At 54.5% G+C, this 21,221-nt stretch overlaps 1 protein-coding gene and 1 long non-coding RNA gene across 3 annotated transcripts in view; one reads left to right on the top strand and one right to left on the bottom strand.

Moving 5' to 3' along the window:
• The window catches only part of Dis3l2 (DIS3 like 3'-5' exoribonuclease 2), a 312,571-nt gene extending 291,862 nt beyond the window's left edge, over nucleotides 1–20,709 (top strand). The window contains exons 15-21 of one of the 2 annotated variants that reach the window (XM_048344518.1): nucleotides 14,261–14,444; nucleotides 15,074–15,160; nucleotides 17,340–17,487; nucleotides 17,831–17,961; nucleotides 18,053–18,157; nucleotides 19,423–19,524; nucleotides 19,932–20,709. In XM_048344518.1, the coding sequence (XP_048200475.1) occupies nucleotides 14,261–14,444; nucleotides 15,074–15,160; nucleotides 17,340–17,487; nucleotides 17,831–17,961; nucleotides 18,053–18,157; nucleotides 19,423–19,524; nucleotides 19,932–20,084 (910 nt within the window). In that variant the 3' untranslated portion in view covers nucleotides 20,085–20,709. The remainder of the gene's footprint in view (nucleotides 1–14,260; nucleotides 14,445–15,073; nucleotides 15,161–17,339; nucleotides 17,488–17,830; nucleotides 17,962–18,052; nucleotides 18,158–19,422; nucleotides 19,525–19,931) is intronic. The other variant, XM_048344519.1, reaches the window with a different exon arrangement.
• On the bottom strand, nucleotides 2,405–16,031 carry LOC125350197. The gene is made up of 3 exons (XR_007210695.1): nucleotides 15,582–16,031; nucleotides 15,509–15,511; nucleotides 2,405–2,416 (listed from the first exon to the last, which is right to left on the bottom strand). It is a non-coding gene; the product is annotated as an uncharacterized LOC125350197 (long non-coding RNA).
• Nucleotides 20,710–21,221: the final 512 nt, after the last annotated feature.

The following is a 21,221-nucleotide window of genomic DNA, read 5'->3' as shown; positions in this document are numbered from 1 at the left end:
TGCACATAGTGACATCTTCTTACTAATAACACTGGGGGCAGGGGAAATGAGCATTTTTGTTGTCTGCCACACTCTTACCTTTCTGTTTCCTGGCTCGACCCATGTCTCTTTCTCTGCCTTTCTGGGATTTGTGCATACATCCCCAGAGGAGCAAGTCTATTAGGGCCACCGCTGTAAGCCTATAGCTTAGCCAGGCCATTTTAAAATTTAAGGAGTCCTTTCTAAGATTTCCAGGAGTTCTGGAAGAAGCTGTAATCTTCAGTCTAGTCTTTGGTGAACACAGGGCCTCCCCTTCCTGACCAGTGGGGCATATGCCACAGCTTCTTCTATGCCAGTGTGTTGCACCAGACACTAGGCATGTCTTTACATGCTGAACACGGAAATACCTCTGTTGGACACCCCTACTTGGATACCTGGAAGCCCAGGCCCAGACCACAGAGGCCTGTGACATTCTCACAAAAGTTACCCCAACACAAAACAGCCCGCAGGATTGCAGGCTGGGTCTGAGCCTGAAGAAAGGTGCCCATGTCTGTTACCTCCAGCAGCTGCCTGGCAAGTGACCAAAACGTGCTTGGCTCACTCAGCTTTTGGCTGTGCTTTCTGTGGGGAAGTGTTTCCGATCTGTCGTCACTGCCACTCCCTAGATCTCTGGGGTATTGTGGCTTTTTCTTGGTGGTTGGGCAGGAAGCTTCCAGAGCCTGAAGAAACGGCAGTGCTTGATGACAGACAAAGGCTATCAATGACTGTAAATCTTTTAGAACTGCTTCATAGATGGAAGGGAAATGGGACACGTGGACTGTCTGTTGTAAGGGTGCTTCTCCAGTGGCAGGTACCCAGCTTAGAGGCATTTCCCAGAGTGACACAAGCTTGTGCCCACTGAGCTAAGTGGGAGGAAATGGCCCACTTAGGCATCAGCTCTGAAAAGCCAGCACAGCAAGGCCTGACTGAGAATATAGAGCACAGATCACTCCTCGGACTTGGCACTGCTCCCAGGCTATCCCCATGAAACCCCTATCAGTCCTAAGGATGGGGCTAGAATTGTTGGGCCAGGCTCCAAGGGAGATGAGTGAGACATGGATTGGTCAGTGGGGGGTCAGCACCATGTATGGGGGTCAACTGTGTTGGGTAGGCAGTGATAGCAGGGGACAAGGGACAGGGCACAGCCTTGGGAGTACGCACTAACTCTCATCACCTGGACCCCGAAGGCTATCTAGTGCTCTCTGAGTCTTGAGTCAGCCTCAGATGGAAGCACTGAACTTGCCCTTGCAGGGCTCCCATCTCTGAAAGGGGAGATGGTACCCCTGTCTATGCTCTTTCACTGTCCCCTGCGTCCTCATATCAGATGCATGGTATCCAGCCCAGTGTAGACAAGCTGTGGTCCTTGTACAGTTGTGTTAGTGTCTGAGCTGTCTAGAATGATTGGGATATATCTGTCATTATTCTGTTTTTCACCTGGAAGAGGCTTTATTCTTTCAGATAGCATAAGCTTTGTGTCAACTAGACACTGCAGTCTTTTTCTTAATAATTTAGGGTTATTTAAAATGCTTATATTATCATAGAAAGGTTTTCTTTAGGGTCTGATGCCCTGTGGTGTTATTTGTCCCCTACAATAAATATCCCCGCAAGGCCATGGATTTTCACTGGACTTTGCTGAGGCCTCACCCATCTGCCTTTGTTCCCCTTCCATTTGGGGCTCTGTTGTCACTTCTCTACTATGAGAAAAGCCTAGTCCTGCCCTCTCCAGCCTGGTTGTGGACATGAGGCCTGGTAGAAATATGGAATTCCTTAGGGAGGTGAGGCCATGTTGGAATTAGCATCCCAGTTAATTCTGAAGGCCATTGGTTGGGGCCTGTGCTGCGCTGGGTGCCTGACACAGCAGTGCGCCCAGCTCCTCGCCGGCACACGGTATGTTGCCACCTGGGGCCTCCTTTGTGGATTTGCTTCTGGTTCTGCAGCGGTGTGGAGTTCCACATCGGTGCAACGTTATGCTTATTAGTAAACTGAACTGACTGAATTGTCTACTTTGTTTTTCACATTAGGTAGTTCCTCCTCTAGTGGAAAACCTTCATTTCCTCTCAGTCTTCGGTGTAAACAGAATATGTATTGCACTTACCACATTGTATGTAATAAGTGTTCTAGGATACCATCATTGTGATTGTTTAGTGTTCTGGTCCTGAAGCAGAGCTTTTCACTCTTTTAAAAGGCCTTTTCCCTGCACTATATTTTCCAGTTATCATCTTGTCTCTCACTTTGTTAACTGTTAACTGTTGGTCTCTCAGAATGACTGCTACCCCACTGTGTACCTCAAGAGGCAGGACCCTACCTTCAGCTTTGTGACACAAAACAGTCTAGAAACTCCTTGCAGTAGAATGTGCATGTTCTTGTGAGTCACAGGTGAAGAACGCATGTAAGCAGGCTTTCCTATAGACACCCAACTGCATGTCCGTCTGTGGGTGTCCATCTGTAAGTATCCAACCAGGAAGGTGCTGGAGAAAGAGCCAGATTATGGTAAAGTTCTATGAAGAGGCGGTGGCAGGTGTGGCTCTGACACCCCACTTTGGGCCCCAGCACAATGTGGGAAGCGCGGGGAGGGGCTGTGCGCGTGCCCAAGTGGACGCTTCCCGGAGAAGTCAGGGTTCTATCCCCCTCCTCTCCATGTTCCTAACAAGCTTCTGTTCTTAATATGTCTAAGCTCTTGTTACCTTAACTTAGAGCAGAAGGTTTTTATATATCAGGTGGGGACTCCCTAATCTGAACATCCCAAATATGAAATGCCCCAAAAATCTTGGCTTTCAAATTTTAGATTCTGGAACACTTTAAATTTGGATTTTTTAGTCTATGAAAATATTTACACACACACACACACCCCAAAAAAGAGATCTCTGAAATCTGAAGCACTTCCAGTCCCAACACTTCAAATAAAAGCTATCTAACCTGTAATGTGGATAATCTTTATAGATATATGCTAGACCCTAAGATAAAGGCTTTGCATAGCTTACTACATTTAATCTTCCTTGGAATAACCCAAGAGGAAGGGAAGGAACTTAAGTAGCCTGCCCAAGATTATTCAAGAACTGTATAGTGGCCCTCCCTTCCTATTCCTGTTGACTCTGACAAAATCAGAAAGCTGCTGCCGCCTGCTGGACTCAGACAATGAAGCTGCCTTCCACAAGGAGGCCCTTTGGCCCCTTGAAGGTCATTTTAGTTCAGGTCACCTCCAGGGGAATCTGAGACCGGTGCTAGTCAAAGTCATGCAAAAGCTGGCCTCCAGCCAGGACCCCTACAGCAATCTTCACAAAGCCTTTGTATTCAGAATTGAGTTACATGTCAGATGGGTCCTAAAGGCCCCAGGGCCACACCTCAAAAGTGACTCCCTAGAAATTTCCAAGTCCAAGGAAGGTCTCTGGGGAAATTCTACCCACATACCTTGAGAATTGGAGAATGGTTGATGGGTGTGCTCCAGTCCTGATGTAAACCTCATTCCTTTGCTTGTCTGACAAACTTTATTGGACCCTTGCTGGTGTCAAGCACAAACCTGAGCACAATTTTTATGGAAATGAGAAAGACCCAGAACAAGATTATTTCTCTGTAACAAATACCTGAGAAAAAGAAGAGGCTCCTGAATCATTCCTTTTGCCTTATGGTTTGAGAGGTTTCAGTCTACAGCAAGGCTGACCACCATGGCAGGGAGTATGGAGTAAAGGAAAGCTATTTGCTTCATGGTGGCCAGGAAGCAGGGAAGAACAAGTGGCGGGGGAGTCAGGGATAAGATGCCTTTCCCATGCCCCTAGGATCCAACATCTCCAGCTAAGCCTCCACACCTCCCAAAACAGCACCACCAGCTGGGGATCCAGAGGGCTGGTATTTCACATTGAAACACTGATGCTGTAACAAGGGATGCCGTGATACCCAGCTCATGAAGGAAAGCAGACGCACTGCTGCTGTCTGTCAGCTGGAGCACTAGTTGGAGGCCCTTTGGGGCGGGCGGGGGGGCTCCCAACCCACCAGGGGTAGGCAAGTGCTCGGTGAAAAAGTTGACACATGGGGTTTCACATGCTGAATCAGGAAGGACAGAGCAGGGAGCCTTGGTCCCGCCAGAGCCTTGCTTGTGCTTTGTGTGTCTGGAGAAGGCCTGAGAAAATATCAGGGAAGCCCAGAAGGCTCTGAGTGGGAACATATCCATTTCGACCACTCTGAGCCTACTTCATAAAAATATGTCAATGTTTTTAAAGTCATATAACTAATGAGCCCTGCCAGACCCAACAGGCCACATCCCAGTGGGTGATAAGACAAGTGTTAGCTCAGTGGAAACAGCCTGGGAGGGGAGAAGCTTTTTTTAATCTGCTGGGTTTCATGTTTATGTGAGGAGCTAGCTGCCCTAGAACAAGAATAGTCATTCTTCGGGTCATCAACAAATGAGTCCCAGGCACTTTGTCACCCTGTCATCCCAGGGGTTGCTCTTAGACAGATAGGGGAACAGCTTTATTCGGGTGGTATCCTTAGCAGAGGGCTAAGACTTGATTCTGCTCTATCATCCTACCATACAGCAGCAAAGAGAAAGAGGCAAAACCAAAGTCTGAAAATAAAGTTTCCAGGGTGGTAAGCAATGACCCAGCCTAACCAGGCCCAAAGACAGCCCTGTGCATTTGCCTACCCAAGGTGCCTCCCTCCTCTGACATACAGGAGCAGGGAGCAGTTTGGGGACAGGCTCTATTTCCAGAGGTTGCTGGGCAGATGGAAAGCCAGGTCACAGTTGGTGACCCTGGGCTCCACCACTGCTGTGGCCCTAACTGAGAGGAGGAAGTCCTCCCTACCGTTAAGGAGCACAAATGATTACCACAAGAGCCCCTCTCCCAGGTACCTGCATGGTCTCAGGGGAAGGCCTGTGCCAAGTCCCTGCTTGCAGCAAAGCCTTTGTCTGGAGCTGGAAACCTTGCCACCGCCTCTTCATCTTCAGGGGTCTGTGGTGCAAGTGACCTTTAGTGTCACCCAAGGATGAAACAGTGGTGGGGTTCCCTGTTCCGTGAGCTTGGGAGAGTTGCCTCACTCCTCTGAGCCTCCCCTGCTCACATGAATAATGAGCATTCCAACTTTGACTTGGGTGAGCTGAAATTGCTACCACAGCTGGCATCAGCTTGCCTAGACACAATCCAGAGGCACCTTTCACCCTTGCCATCTGCAGGCAGCTCCGGACGGCACAGCTTGGGGCATGATTTGTACCTCCAGGCTGCTCCACATCTGCAAGATGGAATGTTACTATCCACTCACCTCAGGTACCATAAGGGTCACGTGGCCACTGAAAGCAAAAACAACATAACGTGCCTAGAAATGCGAGGTCCTGCAAGGCCAAAATCAAACTATTACAGATAAGAATAAGTAGGGCTGGGAATGTGGCCTAGTGTAGAGTGCTTGCCTAGCGTGCATGAAGCCCTGGGTTCGATTCCTCAGCACCACATAAACAAAAAAACAGAAGTGGCTCTGTAGCTCAAGAGGTCGAGTGCTAGCCTTGAGCAAAAAGAAGCCAGAGACAGTGCTCAGGCCCTGAGTTCAAGCCCCAGGACTGCCCCCCCCCCAAAAAAAAAGAGTATTTATGCCCAGTAAATATTCAAAGCCCTGGGAAACGAGGCCAGTAGAACTGTCTCGGCAGCCAGCCGAGATATTGGGTAGATGTGAACGGCTCAAGAAGAAAGTGGGGTTGAGGTGGGCCAGGGCAATAAGGAAACCACAGGTACAATTGTGTTGGAGACCCCAAGCCAGGACTGCAGTGCAAAAGTGAGGATCTGTGCAAGCTAGAGGATTTTGAGGGGCATCATGAAGAACCATCTGGTAAAGTTGTGAACAGTGGGTACAAAGTGCACCCAGGACCCAGCATTCCTGTTTCCTCACAGACTTGAGTGGTGGCCTGGCTAGGGGCGTCCCCAATAGAGGGAGCCGTTCTTCTGCACCAAGGGACAGGAACATCTTCCCAGGAGAGCCAGGCATGCTCTCATGTGCAGAAGATTCCTAGGCGTATGTATCATCCTCTTTCTCCTCGAGCTGCCTTTTTTGGGGGAGGGGAAGGGGTGTCTGTGTAAGAGAAAGAGAGAACTAATACCTATAATTCCTGAACACCCTTCTTCCTTCACTTAGTGCCCAAATTCTAGTTTTAAAATTAATCCCTTCCAAAGTCAGTGATGGCCCATTTGTTTCCCCTGAGCTTGTCCAAACTCTGTTCTCTGTCTGAGGCTACAGGGCCGTTACCCACCACTGGGGCATGAGAGAGGCCTTGGCCTTGGCCAGGAGGCAGTAGGGCGGCAAAGCTGTCAGGGACACCCCAGGCCTCCCAGAGGCGGCGGCTTCTGTGTGCCTTGGCCACGCCTCCTCTGGTCAGTGGTTCCAGTTCCAGTTGAGAAGCGGCTGGAACTGAAGAAGGCGTATGTGTCAACACCATAAAGGAGCCAGCAAACCCTAATTACCCCGCACTGTGAGCCACACGGCACAGACTGCCACCTGGTTCTGCTTAAGGGCCAGGGCCATGCCCATGTGCAGGCCTTCCCCGTGCCTCCCTTCAAGCAGAGCTGAGCCTTGGGAAGAGCAAGGATTCGCTGACAAAGGGCTTTCTGCCCTGTCAACTGCTGGGAGCAAGCCCCCTCCCACCTCCCTACCGCAGCCTCCCTTTGGCAGGGCCTGAGGGCCAAACTTGGACGCTTAGCCTCTGGAGACTTCCTTTTGAGCTAGAAAAACAAGCCGCTAAAACGTGCCTTGCCACAGCAGCAGGGCCCCACCCGCTAAACCTATAGAAAGGCCCCGGAGTGGATGGAGCCTCACAGAATAGGAAACCTGGCTCCGGCCTCACCCACAGGGCCTGTTATGTCTGGCTCCAGAGGCCAGTTCCTCTGGGGTTTTCCATGCCTGTGAACTAGGCCCCATTCATTTCCCTGTGGTTTGATGAGAATGTCCAAAACGTTCAGCAGGTTGCATTAAGCCCTGGAGGAGAGGGGTCAGCGAGAGGCCCACACTGTGATGTGGGGTCGGCCCCGTGGCCCCCCTGCGGTGGGTACCTGGGTTGGTCTGCTCACTGCTACCTCTCTTCCTGAGGTTCCCCCACCCAGCCCCTTCCCAGGCCTCCACTTCCCAGCTCCTGGGTCACCAGCTCCACCCTGGCCCGGCTGAGCAGGGAACTGCAGCAGAGATCTGCTCAAGTTCGCCGTCCCCAGCAGCCCTCAGTGTAATGCAGATCAGACCACTGACTTGCTATCATGCCCTGTTCCCTTTATAGTTTTCCACCACGCTACACTTCATTTGGGGCCTCTGGGAGAGCAATGGGTCCCCTGTGAGCGTGGCTGCTGCCTCCCCCACTTCAGGCTGCCCAGCCGCAGAGAGGGAGCAGTGCTGGAGAGCCCCCGCAGCTGCCCTCCGCAGCTGATGAGGAGCCTGAGGGCTCTCGGGCCCAGGGAGGAGGTACCCAAGTGGGGAAAATTCCATCTCCAGAAGAAAGGGATTTGGAACTGGCTAGAAGCAATTCTTATCAAATTTCAAGTTAGCAGTTTTCACCAAAAGCTAATTGAACAATCTCTGCGAGAGGCCTAATTTTATTAGCAGGAGACTTCACACAGCCATGACAAGTGCCTGGACGGCTGCCGGCAGAAGTCTGTTCCTCTCACACTTGGTTTGGTTTGGTTTGGTTTTGCCAGTCCTGGAGCTTGAACTCAGGGCCTGAGCACTGACCCTGGCTTCTTTTTGCTCAAGGCCAGCACTCTACCTCTTGAGCCACAGCACCACTTCCAGCTTTTTCAGTGTGTGTGGTACTGAGGAGTCGAATCCAGGGCTTCGTGAATGCTAGGCAAGCGCTCTACAGCTAAGCCACATTCCCGGCCCTCACGCTTGGTTTTAATCTTTGAAAAAGGGATGCATTCTCAGGTTTGTGGTAACAGCCACACCCCTTGACCCTGGCTCCAGTCAGCTCTGGGTCACTTACCAAGCCACTTACCCCATGTTCTGGATATGGAAGGAATGGAGTGAGGTTCTCCTCTGTGTCTGGAGACGGGACATCCTTTCTTGTGAGACAGGGCTGAGAGGCCTGGGTAAAGAGGCCAAGGGAAGAAGAACAGAGTGAGAGCAAGGCCAGGATGGGAAGACAAGCACTCCCAGCAGAGAGCCTCACCGCCAGTGCCGCCCTCCTGCCGGTCACCTCAAACCACTGAGCTCTCGTGGAGAAAACTAGCCAGCAAGACAACAGAGCGGACCTGAGCGTGCACCCATGGTGCCAAAGAGACAGTCCCTGTGTTTAAGCCACGGAGAGGTAGCCACTTTGTTTGTCACTCTAGTGGGCATAAGTGTTTCTACTCTGTCCTGAGACTTGAAACGACAGTTTCAGGGACAGTATCCTTATGCACGGATTACTCATCTGCCCTTGAGTTTGTCTCTTCCATTCTGTGGCTGCCTGAGTTCTCGGGAGAGTCCTGGCGCTCTGTGCTCTGACTAGCCGTGGCCCCCTCTCCCATGACGGCTGCAGTATGGGTGTCAGTAGCCCGGTGGGCCTGCAGGGTGCTGTAAGGAAGAAGCATTAGCTGCCATGGCCCAGCCTTCCTTCAGGGTCCTCAGTGCCCCCTGCCTCATCTCCACCCAAACCTTGTGAGCTCACCTGGATCCCTCCCTGGGGAGCCGTGCCATCTCTTCCCCTCTCCTGCCGACAGCCCCCCACAAGCTCCCCTGCTCCCCGAGCGTCCAGCCTGAGAACACCTCAGGTTCCTCTGGCTGCCACTGTGTCTTCACTGTAACTGCATTGACAGGGGTCTTCGCTTGATGGCTGGTCACCCTTCTCTTAGGTTTCCTGAATCAGCTTCCCAGCCTCTCCCCCCCCCCCCCCCCGCCAACTTTGAGGCCCTTCCTCAAAGTGAGTACTGGGATGGCTTGCTGCTGCTTCCCTGCTCTCTCCACTGGCTTCTGCCACCTGGGCTCCCCCTCCGCTACTCCAGTGCGCTCTGGCCCTGCCCCTTCCTTTCAGCCTCAAGCTGACGTGTGCAACCTTGAGATCCTCAGGGGCCCCTGCCTCTAGTTTATGCCTCTGTCACTGTGTCCTTTGAAAGGTCCCTGTCCATCAAGCAGCCACCCAGCTCCCCCAGGGAGGCGAGAAGCCAGGAACTGGGCCTCCACTCTAGATTTTTGCTTTCTAGACATGCCCACTGCGTTTTAGTTTTTACCTTTGCAATTTCATTTCTTTCCTGTAAAACATTTCCTTGTGCCTTGTCATCTCTCAAAATGGATCCTGTTTGTAGCACACCTTTCCAGTGGAAACTCCCACGAGCAGGACAACGGCATTCCCAGTGCATAGTCCCCAGGATGCCACTCTAGGCTGCACATAAAACTGCTGTTGAAGGAGAGCGGAGCTTGGAGCCAGTCACATTCCTGTTTGCATGAGGTTTCTCCCACCCAGAAAGAAATAAGAACATCCCAGGGCCATGGAGGCTGGCATGGCGGTGGTGGTGGCATCTGGGGTAGAGTGAGGCTACAGCTTTAAAGTGTGGCTAAGAGAGCGAACAAAGAGCGCGAGACCCACCTGCTCTGGTTGTTTTAAATAACTGCTGCCCTGTGCGTTGGGGGAGTGGTGCTCAGCAGACCTGTGAGGGGTGAGGAGGGAAGAGCAAGATACCACATGACCTCCTTCTGGCCCCATTTGGGAACAGGCAGGCATGGCCTTAAGTGAACAACACTGGCCTAGAGCATTTGGGTCAGGAGCATGTGGAGAGGACTGTGGAACCAAGCCTCCCAACTCCCAAACTGCAGCTGGCCGTGCCTAGCCTAGGAGGCTTTTTATTCTGCACAGGTTGGCTGAGCCTCTGTGCTGGGACTGGAGCATGCACTGTTAGGGGTGGTGAGGACATGCAGCTTGGGACCCAGAGACCAGCACAGTCGCGGAGACCAGGCACCATGCTGGTGGACGAAGGACATGCTGAGAGTCCCCGCGCCCTCTCCCTCCCCCCCACAGAATGAGAGAGCTGAGAGCAGTGACCCAGACTCACACATACTCGAGCTACAGGAACCAGAGAGCCTGGGGGATTCAATGTAGGTGGAGTGGGGACAGGGGGGCAGGGAGTGTGAAGAGGGAGAGGAAATGGGCACACGCTCCTTTTACCAGGTGGTTGCAGTTGCCCCACATACAGTGGGAGCCACCTGGTGGAAGGAAATTTAGGCAGGCGAGAGACCTGATGGGGTTTGATATGAAGAAGGCAGCATGACTAGAAATAAAGAGGCTTCTTGGTTCAAAGAAATGGCAGCCTACACAAAGGTGGTGGCATTGTAGGAGAGCAAGAGAACATTCTAGAAAGTTCTTGCCTGATTGGAATATTGTCCTTGAAGATGTGTCTCAGCTGTGAGGGATGGGGGAGGAGGGAGTTGGCACATAACTGTAAATCCCAGCACTCTGGAAACTGAGGCAGAAGGGTCACGAGTTCAATCCAACCTGGGCTACATAGTGAGACCTGTTTCAAAAGAGTTTAAAAAAAAAAAAATAATAAAGCTGGCCACAGGGGCACATGGTGGTAATCAACAAGGAGGATCAAGATTCGAGACCAGCGTGGGGAAAAAATAAAAATAATGATAAATCATCATCATAAATAAAAACTGAAGTGGGGACAGGTTGGATCCTTGGGTGGCTGTGTGCTATACCCTGAAACTCCCTCTTGCAAGTCCTGTAATACCACGCTCCCTTCTTAAAGATGATAGGTGCCTCTAATACATAAACCAGCCCCAGTACACGGTTCGAGGTGTACGCTTAAGCAGCAGAACTACACTTTGGAAGATGGCATTCTGGACGATAGCCGCCTTTGCTGGGTAGAGGAGAGTGTATGGAGGTTGTTGCTGTCTTTCCCCACTGTTTGCCAGCAGGGGCGAGCGCCTTGTTCAGGGGCTCACTGGGATGAGAAAGTTTCCACCTGCCCTTTCCCCATGCCCTCTAGACCTTGCAGGTCCGGAGCACAGGTAGGGGTGCGAGGAGGGAGGCATTTGTTGCCTTGGCCCTGGAGTCCTGGCCCACTGCCTTCTGTCACAGCCCAGCCCCGCCTAGACCTCCAGAGTTGTGGGGCCCCCGTGGCGCAGGGCTCCAGATGCTCAGCAGATGCCAGGCCTGGGACCAAGGCCCCATCTCGGAGGGCTTGGCTTGTTGTTCTGGAAGGTGATCCTGGCTGGCAGCCATTCCTGAGCCCCTATTTAGAGCAGTTGTCAGGCAGTTGCTGAGTTCCAGCCCCCCCCCCCCCAAGCAGGGCTGTGATCTCATGCTTGTGCGATGCTGTCAGTTGCTGGGGGAGGAGGTGGCTTACAACTGAGGGCAGGTGCCCAGACCAGGGGAGCAAGGTTTAAACCAGGGTGGCTAGCAGGCTCCCCGCTCATCCCTCTTCCCAGTTCCCATACCCAGCTGGATATGTCAGCTCCTAGCACACCCTTGCTGCCCAGGGCAGCTCCTGGCATCATTTGAGCTTAGCTGCCAGCTGCATAAGCATTACTGCCTCTGAGAAGAGGCAGATCTGGTGAGGGGCACAAATGTTAGAGCTTTCTCGGCCACGCTTGCTCCACAGCCCTCAGCTGCAGGGTTGGGGTTTGCTGCTAAGAAAGAAACAGTGACCTGAGGTCTGACACCATGGACCTCCAGCCGCTGGGCTGCAGTTTGTAAACTGTTAAGGTATGGAAGGAAGTTCATGGGTTCTAAGCTTCTCCTGCCACGTCCCAGGACCTGGGACGGAAGCTGCGGAAGGGCCCCTGCTGGTCATTGTGGGAAGTGACGAAGTCGTCGAATTAAGATTAAGAGGCCCGGATGAGCCAGGATACTCTCTGCCCGCATTGCCAGGTCCATTTCTTTGTCCTAGGGCACCTATCCCCATGTACAAGGAACCTTGACTTCTGTGGAGCCCTGGTTTCTGGCAGCTCGGCCTGCCTATTCCCAAGCTCTGCTGGGGACCAGGACCTGAGGGCCAGAGCACCTACAGGCCCTGGAGGCTTGCTCCAATGCACACAGAACTTGTTCTCCTTGCTCCTGCCCCTCCTGCCTGCAGGTGTGAGAATGTTAACGCCAGATAGCGAAGAAGTGGTCCCTGTGGTCATGCTAGAACACCAAATACTTATCACCACGCAGGGAATCAGGACTTAATAATCTATACCATCTGTTTAGTGACAGTGGTGCTTAGAGCTTGGTATTGCTAAATGATCAGAGAGAGTTCTCAGGCTACTGTCTCAATTTCACTCAAGAGGGAGAGGCAAGAGGCAAGAGGGAGAGCCAGAGTGGAAATGGAAATGGAGAGATACCAAGGACATGCCTGAGGTCAGCCTCTGCGTGCAAAGCTTCACCAGACCATTGTCAAGATTAGCAGCAGGTAGTTCTTTTTGTCCAGGTCTCAGGTGACTTGTGGGAGTCCACACTTAGTGGACTTGCCTAAGGTGTTGGTTGCTGCCTGACACCTTCTCCCTGCCCCTGTCCTTGTGCTTACTTGAGATCATGAGAGGTCTTGCAGAAGAGGTCTTACAGAGGATGCGCCTGGCTCTGCCTGAGGAGTCTCTTTGATCTGTGGCTGGAGTCAAGAAGGGCTCAGACTGGCTCCAGATCCTGCAAGCCACTTTACCACAGCTGTACTGTAGGGCCATGCTGCCACCTGCTGGCCTTCCTCATAAAATACAGCCAGGGCCCAGTCCTGGGGGTTACAAATGTCGCCTCTTCATCCAGGAATCAGACTACGTTCCAGCTGGCAGCATTCTGGAACTGCCTGGAGGGCAAAGTCTAGAACTGTGCCTGGATCACCATAACAGAATCAACTGAGTGAAAAAGTACATGAAAGAACAAATGAACATAAGCATCTGAACATTTGGGCAACAAGCTAACCAAGAAGTGTGGTATAGAATGAGGCAGATGCTTCTCATGGGAGAAAGGAAAGCGCCGCTCTCTCCCCAACTACCTGCTCCCTCATCTCCCTCACGCCCTCCCTGTGGCCAGGTGCTGGTGTTAACTATGTCCTGTGTCTGGGGAGGTTGGAAGAGGTCTGTGACTTGACCAGGGTCCCTGAGCAAGAATGTGGTAGAGCCAGAATTCAACTCACATCTCAGCAAACTTGGTGGTCGGTGAAGGTATTGGGATGTAGGTTTTTCTGCAGGCAAGTGATCATCACATGGACAAATTCAAAGCTGAGAAGCAGGTGGTCACAGCCCTGGCTCAGTGAACAATGTAGGCATACCCAGTGCTATACGCGGGATCTTCTACCTGGCTGGCTTGTAACCCCATCCCACTGCGGGCCCAGAGACCATGCTGGAGGGGCCAGATGTTGCTTTCACCCTGGCTGGTGGGGCCTGCACTTCTTGGGCACTTCTCCATAGCATGCCCAGTCCAGGTAGAGTAGGGCTCTGAACACTTTGGGTGCTTTCCCTTACCATGCCTGTTTTTCCTTCTGAGGGTTTGGCCAGGTGACAAGGCTGACCCCAGCCCCCGCCCCTACCTCCAGGGCCTCTAGCTACTGCCAGGCCTCCAGAGCTTCCTCCCTGCATCCTACCTCCCTGGAAGAAGGTTGGAGCTTAACCTGCAGCCTTAGGGGAGAGCCTCTCTCAAGCCGAACAAGGCCCTGATAGAGCCTCCCTTGCTCTGGGAGCAAGCTTTCCCCGCACAGTGCCAGAGCAGCCAGGATGCGCACTCACTTCCCGAGGGCTTCTGATTAGCTCCTCTTGTCCTACCAAGGTAGCCCCAAGGTGGAGAAGAGCAGCACACAGCCTCCCGCCCTGGCCTGGGGGACAGGTAATGATCTCAGGACTGCTATACATGGTCCCACTTTACACGAGCCCTCGGTCTACTGCACTCCCAACATTTCCCCACTCTGGGCCCTTGACCTACTTTTCTTGGTAGGTTGGTTTTGTTTTTTCACTAGAGAGTCATTAGAATTGCTCTCAAGTGAAGCAGAGCTGGAGTGGGCTGTCTTGGGAGTTAGTCATCCACAAAGGTCTTTGCTGTGCTCTATCTCTGGGCCATGTCTGGGGACTGAGCTCTGGGATGGCACTGGGGAATAAAACAGTCTGTCACACTGCTGTCACCTGTCCTCATCTAGCAGAAGCCCAAGCGCACGTTCACCAACCGAAAGAGAAGAAGCATGTGTGGACCTGTTGGCTCGGAGGGATAAATAAGATTGGGTCACACACAGGTTCTTTACATCAACAATTAAATGGTACAAGAGAGCCACTGGGCCGGGGGCTTGGGAAAGGGGCCATGCCACTTGCCTCCAAGATTTCCCCAGTCACCCTCTCTCACCTGCAGGCTCGTGGAGGAGTTCATGCTCTTGGCCAACATGGCAGTGGCCCACAAGATCTACCGTACCTTCCCTGAACATTCCCTGCTGCGACGGCACCCCCCACCCCAAACAAAGATGCTCAATGACCTAGTGGAATTCTGCAACCAAATGGGGCTGCCCATGGATGTCAGCTCTGCAGGGTCCCTTAATGTGAGTGCTGTGTGGGTAGAGGGGTGAGAGACTTGGTCAGTAAACACCGTCTACTTTCCATTCGTTTATGTCTCCCCTGCAGTGGGCCCGGGGATCTGGGGGCAAGGCCTGAGTCACAGGCTCTGACCGGGTCCGGCTCTCTCATCTTGACGGGTCAAGGGACGCCATCAAGGCTTAGCCATGGGCAGAGGTCCTTTGGCCAGAACTGGGCTGGTATTAGGCCTAGAGGCTTTCAGTGTGCAGGAGCTGGTATTCCTGTGAACTATGGGGTGTTTCTGAGGAAACGTGGTTACGGGGACCCCTCCTGGAACTAAGCCTCATAGGGCTTGGGGACCCAGAGCCCAGTCCTCCAGGAGGGAAACTTCTCACGCATGCTCTGAGCCCTGAGGAGGCAGAAAGGAGATATCTGAGTCAGAGATCTAGCCATGCAGCTAGATACGGAAGGGCTGATTCGAGGCCCAGTGTGGGCCACAGGCCATTGGCTTTGCACCCCAGCTACCTGAGCAGGGCTGAGCCCGTGGCCAGGGGATCCCTCCTCATGGTATCAGGTGGTCAGCGTGTGCCAGGGGCTCAGAACTTCTCCCCAAGCTTAACTGCATCTCATACAGGTTTCTGGGGTTTGCTTCTAGGAAAGTCTGACCAAAACATTTGGAGATGACAAGTACTCCTTAGCTCGGAAGGAGGTGCTCACCAACATGTACTCCCGACCCATGCAGGTAAGGGCGGGGGGCGGGGGCAAGCCTCTGTCCCCACTCCTAAGAGTACCCATAGACCTGACCGCAAGACCTATACAGGCCCTCAGCCCATTGCTGTTCCTGCTGTGCTCTGGGGCCTAGCTGGGTGCAGAGGGGCTGAGGAATATGGGAGAGGAGCGTGCCCTCCGCAGCCCCTGGGATGGGGTGCCTGGGTCCAGAGAAGAGCCTGTCTGTGTACAGACAGCGGTGCTGACTGGGGCTGCTAGGGAATCCAAGCAGGAGATAAGGTCCAGGCCCAGCTGCGGAGTCCAGCCTGCAGACCCACAGATAGATTCCATGTGCCTGGGCCCATGTCCTGGGGCAGGGGACAGCCTGTGAGCAGGATATAAGGGCTGGCCCTCCAGGCTGCACTTTAGCTCCTGCAGGGCCTGCACATGCATACTGCCAGATGCTAATAAGGCTGGCCCGAGGCCCCAGGACCGCTAGGACGGTGACAGGCTATTTTCAGGGGTCAGTCACTCACTCAGCAGACTCAGTCAGATCAGGAGAATCAGGTGGTCACAGCTGATTGATTTCCTGACACCTCACACTGTGCTAGGAATGGAGCCACTGGAGGCCATTAGGGCCTGACTGCCCTTCCCTGGTTCCCAGTCCCAATCCCCAGACCACCCCCACAGCAGAGGGGCCCTGTACATGCTCCACCCCATCCACATGCTCACTGGCACCTAAAAAGACTCCATAGCCTCCATGCCTCAGGCTGTGCCTTCTGCCCCTCTCTCAAGCCTTCCCCTGCTAAGGTCAAACTGGTCCTGGAACTCCATAGACAGAAGCCTTCTCCTGACGCTCCCAATGCCTGCCACGGGAGCCTGTGAGCTTCTCCTCCCCTGCTTCCTGGCCCCTCTGGTGACAAGGGACTCAGTGTCACAGGGCTGTAGTACCCCGTGAACTGGAGTGAGACAACACAGGGCAGGGGTGGCAGCAGTAGCATCAAATGCAAAAGTGGTGGTGGTGGTGGTGGTGCCTGGTTCTTTGGTGAGCTGTGAGACAGGACATAGAGCTGTCCGAGGGCTCCACAGGGCTGGATACCTTGTCCTCACTCTACCCAGAAGTACCTGCTCCAGCAGGAGGGAGCAGAGCCTGTCATCCTCCTCACCCCACCTTGTCTGGGGGACTGGGCCACCACTAAGAACAACAAAGCCCAAAATGTGGCTTGCGGTAGAGACGTTGCCCACCTCCTGCTGCAGGTTGCCCCGGACACGGCCCAGACTCCAGCAGGGGCTGCATGGGAAGTGGCGTCAGAGGCCGAGAGCGGACACTGCCTGCTGCATCCTGGATTCCACTGCCGTGCAGGCAGAGTAACCAGAGTCAGCTGTCCATCTGGCCAGGCATTAGCAAGGGAGTGAACGTGCTTCCAGGCAGCAGGCTGCCTGATTCTAGAGGCTCTGACCAGACTTGGCTCTGAGCTGTCTGGGCCTCTCTCTTGGCATCTCTTTCTGACCTCTGTGTCTCGCGCTGGGAGGGTCAGGTAGTCTGGAGCAAGCAACCCTGGCTGGCAGGCTGGTACGGGGAGGGGAGAGTGCAGTGCAAGCATTGCTACCATCGAGCAGAGGCTGGGCAAAGGGATTGAGGTCAGCCCAAGCACGGGCTAGAGAGCCCCTGTGGGCTTCACTCCTAATGGAGGTGTGGCATTTCCCATCGCGGGCAGATGGTAGCATTGCACAGACATTCAGCCTCCTCAGCTTCTGCTTGTACCTCTTGAAGACAAGTCTATAGCCCTGGCCTCCTGGCCTGGGGAGGGGTAGATCACAAACCGCTCCTCCTCCTCCTCCTCCTTGATCTGGCAGGGACCCAGGGCTCTGAGGGGAGGAGGCTATGAGTAGCCATCTTTGAGGAATCCTAACACCGTCCCTGGCAGAGAGAAGGGGACATTTGAGCTGTTGTGAATGCTGCCACCAGGAAGGCATCCCGGCAAGCCTGGGGTGAGGCCAGGAAAGAGGCCTCCTAGCCTGCCCAGCCTCATGGCAGCTTCTTGGGTCCTCATATGTGGAATGACTGACCCCTGACCCCAAGAGCCTGCTTGACTTTGCTTAACTGCCTGTGGCCTATCCGTTCAATCTGTACCAAGACTTTCCCCACCAACTGTGGCCCTCCCAGTGCCCCCCAGGCCTGGCCAGCCTCTGAGACCTGCTCCCACCCACAGATGGCACTGTACTTCTGCTCAGGGGTGCTGCAAGACCAAGCTCAGTTCCGGCACTATGCCCTCAACGTGCCACTCTACACGCACTTCACCTCGCCCATCCGCCGCTTCGCAGACGTCATGGTGCACCGCCTCTTAGCTGCTGCGCTGGGTAAGGGGCACGGCTTGGGGCCAGAATGGGCCTGTGCCAGCCAAGGGGACCCTGAGTGCCTAATGGCCAAAGGCCGGGACTATGGAGATCCTAAAGGACAGACCAAAGTTGGGGGATCCTGAACCTAAAAGCTGCCCCTCCATGTACAGGAGGCTACAGTGGGGCTCCCTGCCAGCCTGGACAGAGGTGGGCTGCAAGGCCCCCTCAGTGGGGTTGCCTTCCTCAGTGCTGGGACTGAGGGGGGGCGGTGTTGAGTATGGGGGCTTAGCTCGTGCCTGGGCCAGGGCACCATGCTGTCTAACGCCACGCCCCTCACCAGTGGCCCTGACCACCTTCTCCTCAGGCTACAGGGAGCAGCCGGACACTGAACCCGATACCATACAGAAGCAGGCGGACCACTGCAATGATCGCCGCATGGCGTCCAAGCGAGTACAGGAACTCAGCACCAACCTCTTCTTTGCCGTACTGGTCAAGGTGAGCTCTGGCCTAGTGCTGCCCCTCCAGAGCCTGCTAACCAGGAGCCTCAGGAAATTCCAATGCCCTTCCCCCACCACTGTTCCCACAGGAGACCGGCCCGCTGGAGTCGGAAGCCATGGTGATGGGCGTCCTGAACCAAGCCTTTGATGTGCTGGTGCTGCGTTACGGGGTGCAGAAGCGTATCTACTGCAATGTGAGTGCCCAGTGTGACAGCAGGCCATGCTGCCCCGCAGGGCTAGCTCCCCATCACTCCTAGGGACTTAGCACAGTGTTCCCGGCTGTCCTCCCTGTCTTCACACCTTCTTCTGGGATTCCTCTCTATGTCCCTGGCCCAGAACAGGCCGTGGTAGCCTCATAAACATGGAGTGCACTGAGGTCCCTGTTGCCCTCCTTCATACTGGAGGGACACAGATCATGTGCACCCCACCGGCATGTGGCAGCAGGGGGTCCAAAACCCTGACCCAAACGTGCCCACTGGGTCCTGCCAGGACACCCATCTAGGTCTGCCTTGGTATGTATGTATATATGTATTGTGAATGTATGTAGGTAGGTATTTGTCAGTCCTGGGACTTGAACTCAGGGCCTGGGCGCTGTCCCTGAGCCTCTTTGTGCTCAAGGCTAGCACTCTACCACTTGAGCTACAGTGCTGCTTCCTAGGCCTGCCTTGGATAGGGACATCAGACAGAGGGTCAGGCCTGGCTGGACCCCTTCCCCAACACCACAGATAGCCAGGAAGAAGGCCATCCACAACCAGTTAGTATGTCAGGGTATGCAGGCATGGGGATGCTTTTATTGGAATATTAGGAAGGAAAGGCCATAGGATGGAAGAAAGAGACCTGACCTTGCCTTGGCTCCTGCCCTGGGTGATTGTTTATTGAGAGTCTTCCAAGGGGCATTGATGCCTGTCCTAATGCCAGCTGGGAGGACCTGGTGCTAGCCAGCCCTGTGGAATCTAGCTCCTGCCCCAGCTTTGAATTTCTAACATCTAGAGTGCTTGGGAGGGTGCAGAGTCCCGCTCATAGTATGGAATCGACATGGTATGAGTGAAACTGGGAGGGTCAGAAGAGAAAGAGTCCCACAGGAAACAAGTGCTTGTGCTGAAGGTCTATCTGGGTCAGATCTACAGTCCACCAGCCCACACAGCCTGTGCTGGCAGACCCCACACCAGCAGAGGGCGCAGCCTGTGCATCCTGCGGGTCCCACACCTCCCTTCCGGAACCCTCCAAGCCCTGGCCCCGCCCAGCTGTAGCTGTCAGGTGCTGCTTTAGCTGAAGACCTTTGAAAGCTGGCTGGTGACAGTCAGTGGTCCCTGTCCTAGTCAAGCAGCCAGCAGTGAGCAGCAAAACAGGGAACTTGCTCTATCAGGCCCAGAGGTAGCCCAGGGTGGAGGGCTGCCTCCAAGCAGGAGGCTGGAATGGCATCCAGAGCCCAAGGCCTAAAGTACTGTGTGTACCCCAGGCGCTGGCCCTGCGGTCCTACCACTACCAGAAGGTGGGGAAGAAGCCAGAGCTTACACTTGTCTGGGAGCCTGAAGACCTGGAGCAGGAGCCGGCACAGCAGGTCAGAACCCCGTTGTGTCCTAACCACCCCCTCGTCCTGCCCCTCGTGCTTACCAGTCCATCAGCTCCCCGGGATGGCAGGCTCAGCCCCCACCTAAAGGATGAGTTCTTAGCTTGGAAGGTCTCTTGAGAAGCTTATGAAAGCTATGGCTTTACACCCCAAAGATTATACAGAGTGCCTCTCACTCCAAAGGCCACCCTACCCCAGACCCTTGTGAATGCTTCCCGTGTAAGAACCCAGACTATCTGGCGGGTCCCCGGGTCTCCCCAGGCCCCGCGGCTGGAGTTTACACGTGAGCCACAGAGGCTTAGGGGCTTCGCAGGCCAGCTTGGTTTCCTGGCGGAGCTGGGCTTGGGCCCCAGAGCCCAGCCCTCCCGGTGCCCTCACTGTGCCTGGTTCTGCTGTAGACCGTCACCATCTTCAGCCTGGTAGAAGTGGTCCTGCAGGCGGAGACCGCGGCCCTCAAGTACAGCGCCATCCTGAAGCGGCCGGGCCCCGAAAGCTCGCTGGGCGTGGAGGGCGTGGAGGAGGAGGAGCCCGGCGCCGAGCCCCAGGACTGAGCACCGCCTCGTCGCCTGCCTCGCCTGCCGGCTGGCTTTCAGGAATGGGACCTTTTGACACCAAAGGGGATTTTTAATTTGGTTTTTAACAACTCAGGGGTTTGCTTTTATTTTTTTTTCCATTTTATTTTATTTTTACAGCTCAGTTTTAAAATGAACTGGATGGGAAAGGATGGGGCTGGATGGAAGGCCGAGGCCTGGCTAGTGCTTCCCCAAACAAAGAGGGCCGCAGTCCTCCCGGGAGGCCAACCTAGCTTCTGCCAGCCCCCTCCCCCCCCCCCCCGCCCGCCCGTCCTCCCCGTCCCAGGAAATGGGGGCTCAGCAAATCAGTGTCATGGAATAAAATCAAGTGTGAAGTGCTGTGTGGGGAGTGCCATTGGGAAGCCTGGCAGCCGGGTGCTCCCCGTGCCCCGGGCACGGGATCCATCTCAGGCTGCCCCTCCCAGCTGAGCCAGGGTCACCAGCCCTGAACCTTTCTGCCAGCTCCGGGATGATTCACGGAGCTGTGTGTGGCAGATTGATGCCAGAGCCTCATTCTGGCTGATTAAAAATGTAATTAGTATGCACAACAGGGAGCTACCCATCACCCTGCACATGTGGCCCCGCCTGTCCCTCCCCCACTGTGTCCTCTGCTGCCAGCCCGCAGGGTTGGTTCCTAGTCCACAGCCCTGGATGGGCGTCGGTGCCTCACACCCCATTGCTGTGCCCTGGCACTGCAGAGGGCGACGGCGTGAGGCCAGGCCTGCCAGGGGGCCGGCAAGAGGGCCCAGACGCCATTCCTCCCGAGCAGGGAGGGGAACTGGGGTCCTGGTGATTCCACCCATCCTGGTTACCTGCCCAGTGTCCTAGGCCCCCAACGGCCTCCCAGCTCATGGCTCGCTGGACAGCCCTGCCCACGGCCGGCCTGGCCTCGTCCACACCCTTGCCCTGCACACTGGAGGGTCACATGTTGGCTTCCTCAAGAGCAGCCCGAATCTAGGGTAAAAAAAAAAAAACATGTCGGGCTGGGGATATAGCCTAGTGGCAAGAGTGCCTGCCTCGGATACACGAGGCCCTAGGTTCGATTCCCCAGCACCACATATACAGAAAAAAACGGCCAGAAGCGGCGCTGTGGCTCAAGAGGCAGAGTGCTAGCCT

Source organism: Perognathus longimembris, chromosome 4 (genome assembly GCF_023159225.1).
Source record: "Perognathus longimembris pacificus isolate PPM17 chromosome 4, ASM2315922v1, whole genome shotgun sequence".
Lineage (NCBI taxonomy): Eukaryota > Metazoa > Chordata > Mammalia > Rodentia > Heteromyidae > Perognathus > Perognathus longimembris.
Note: the sequence above shows the minus strand (reverse complement) of the source record. Positions and strands in the feature narration are given on the sequence as shown.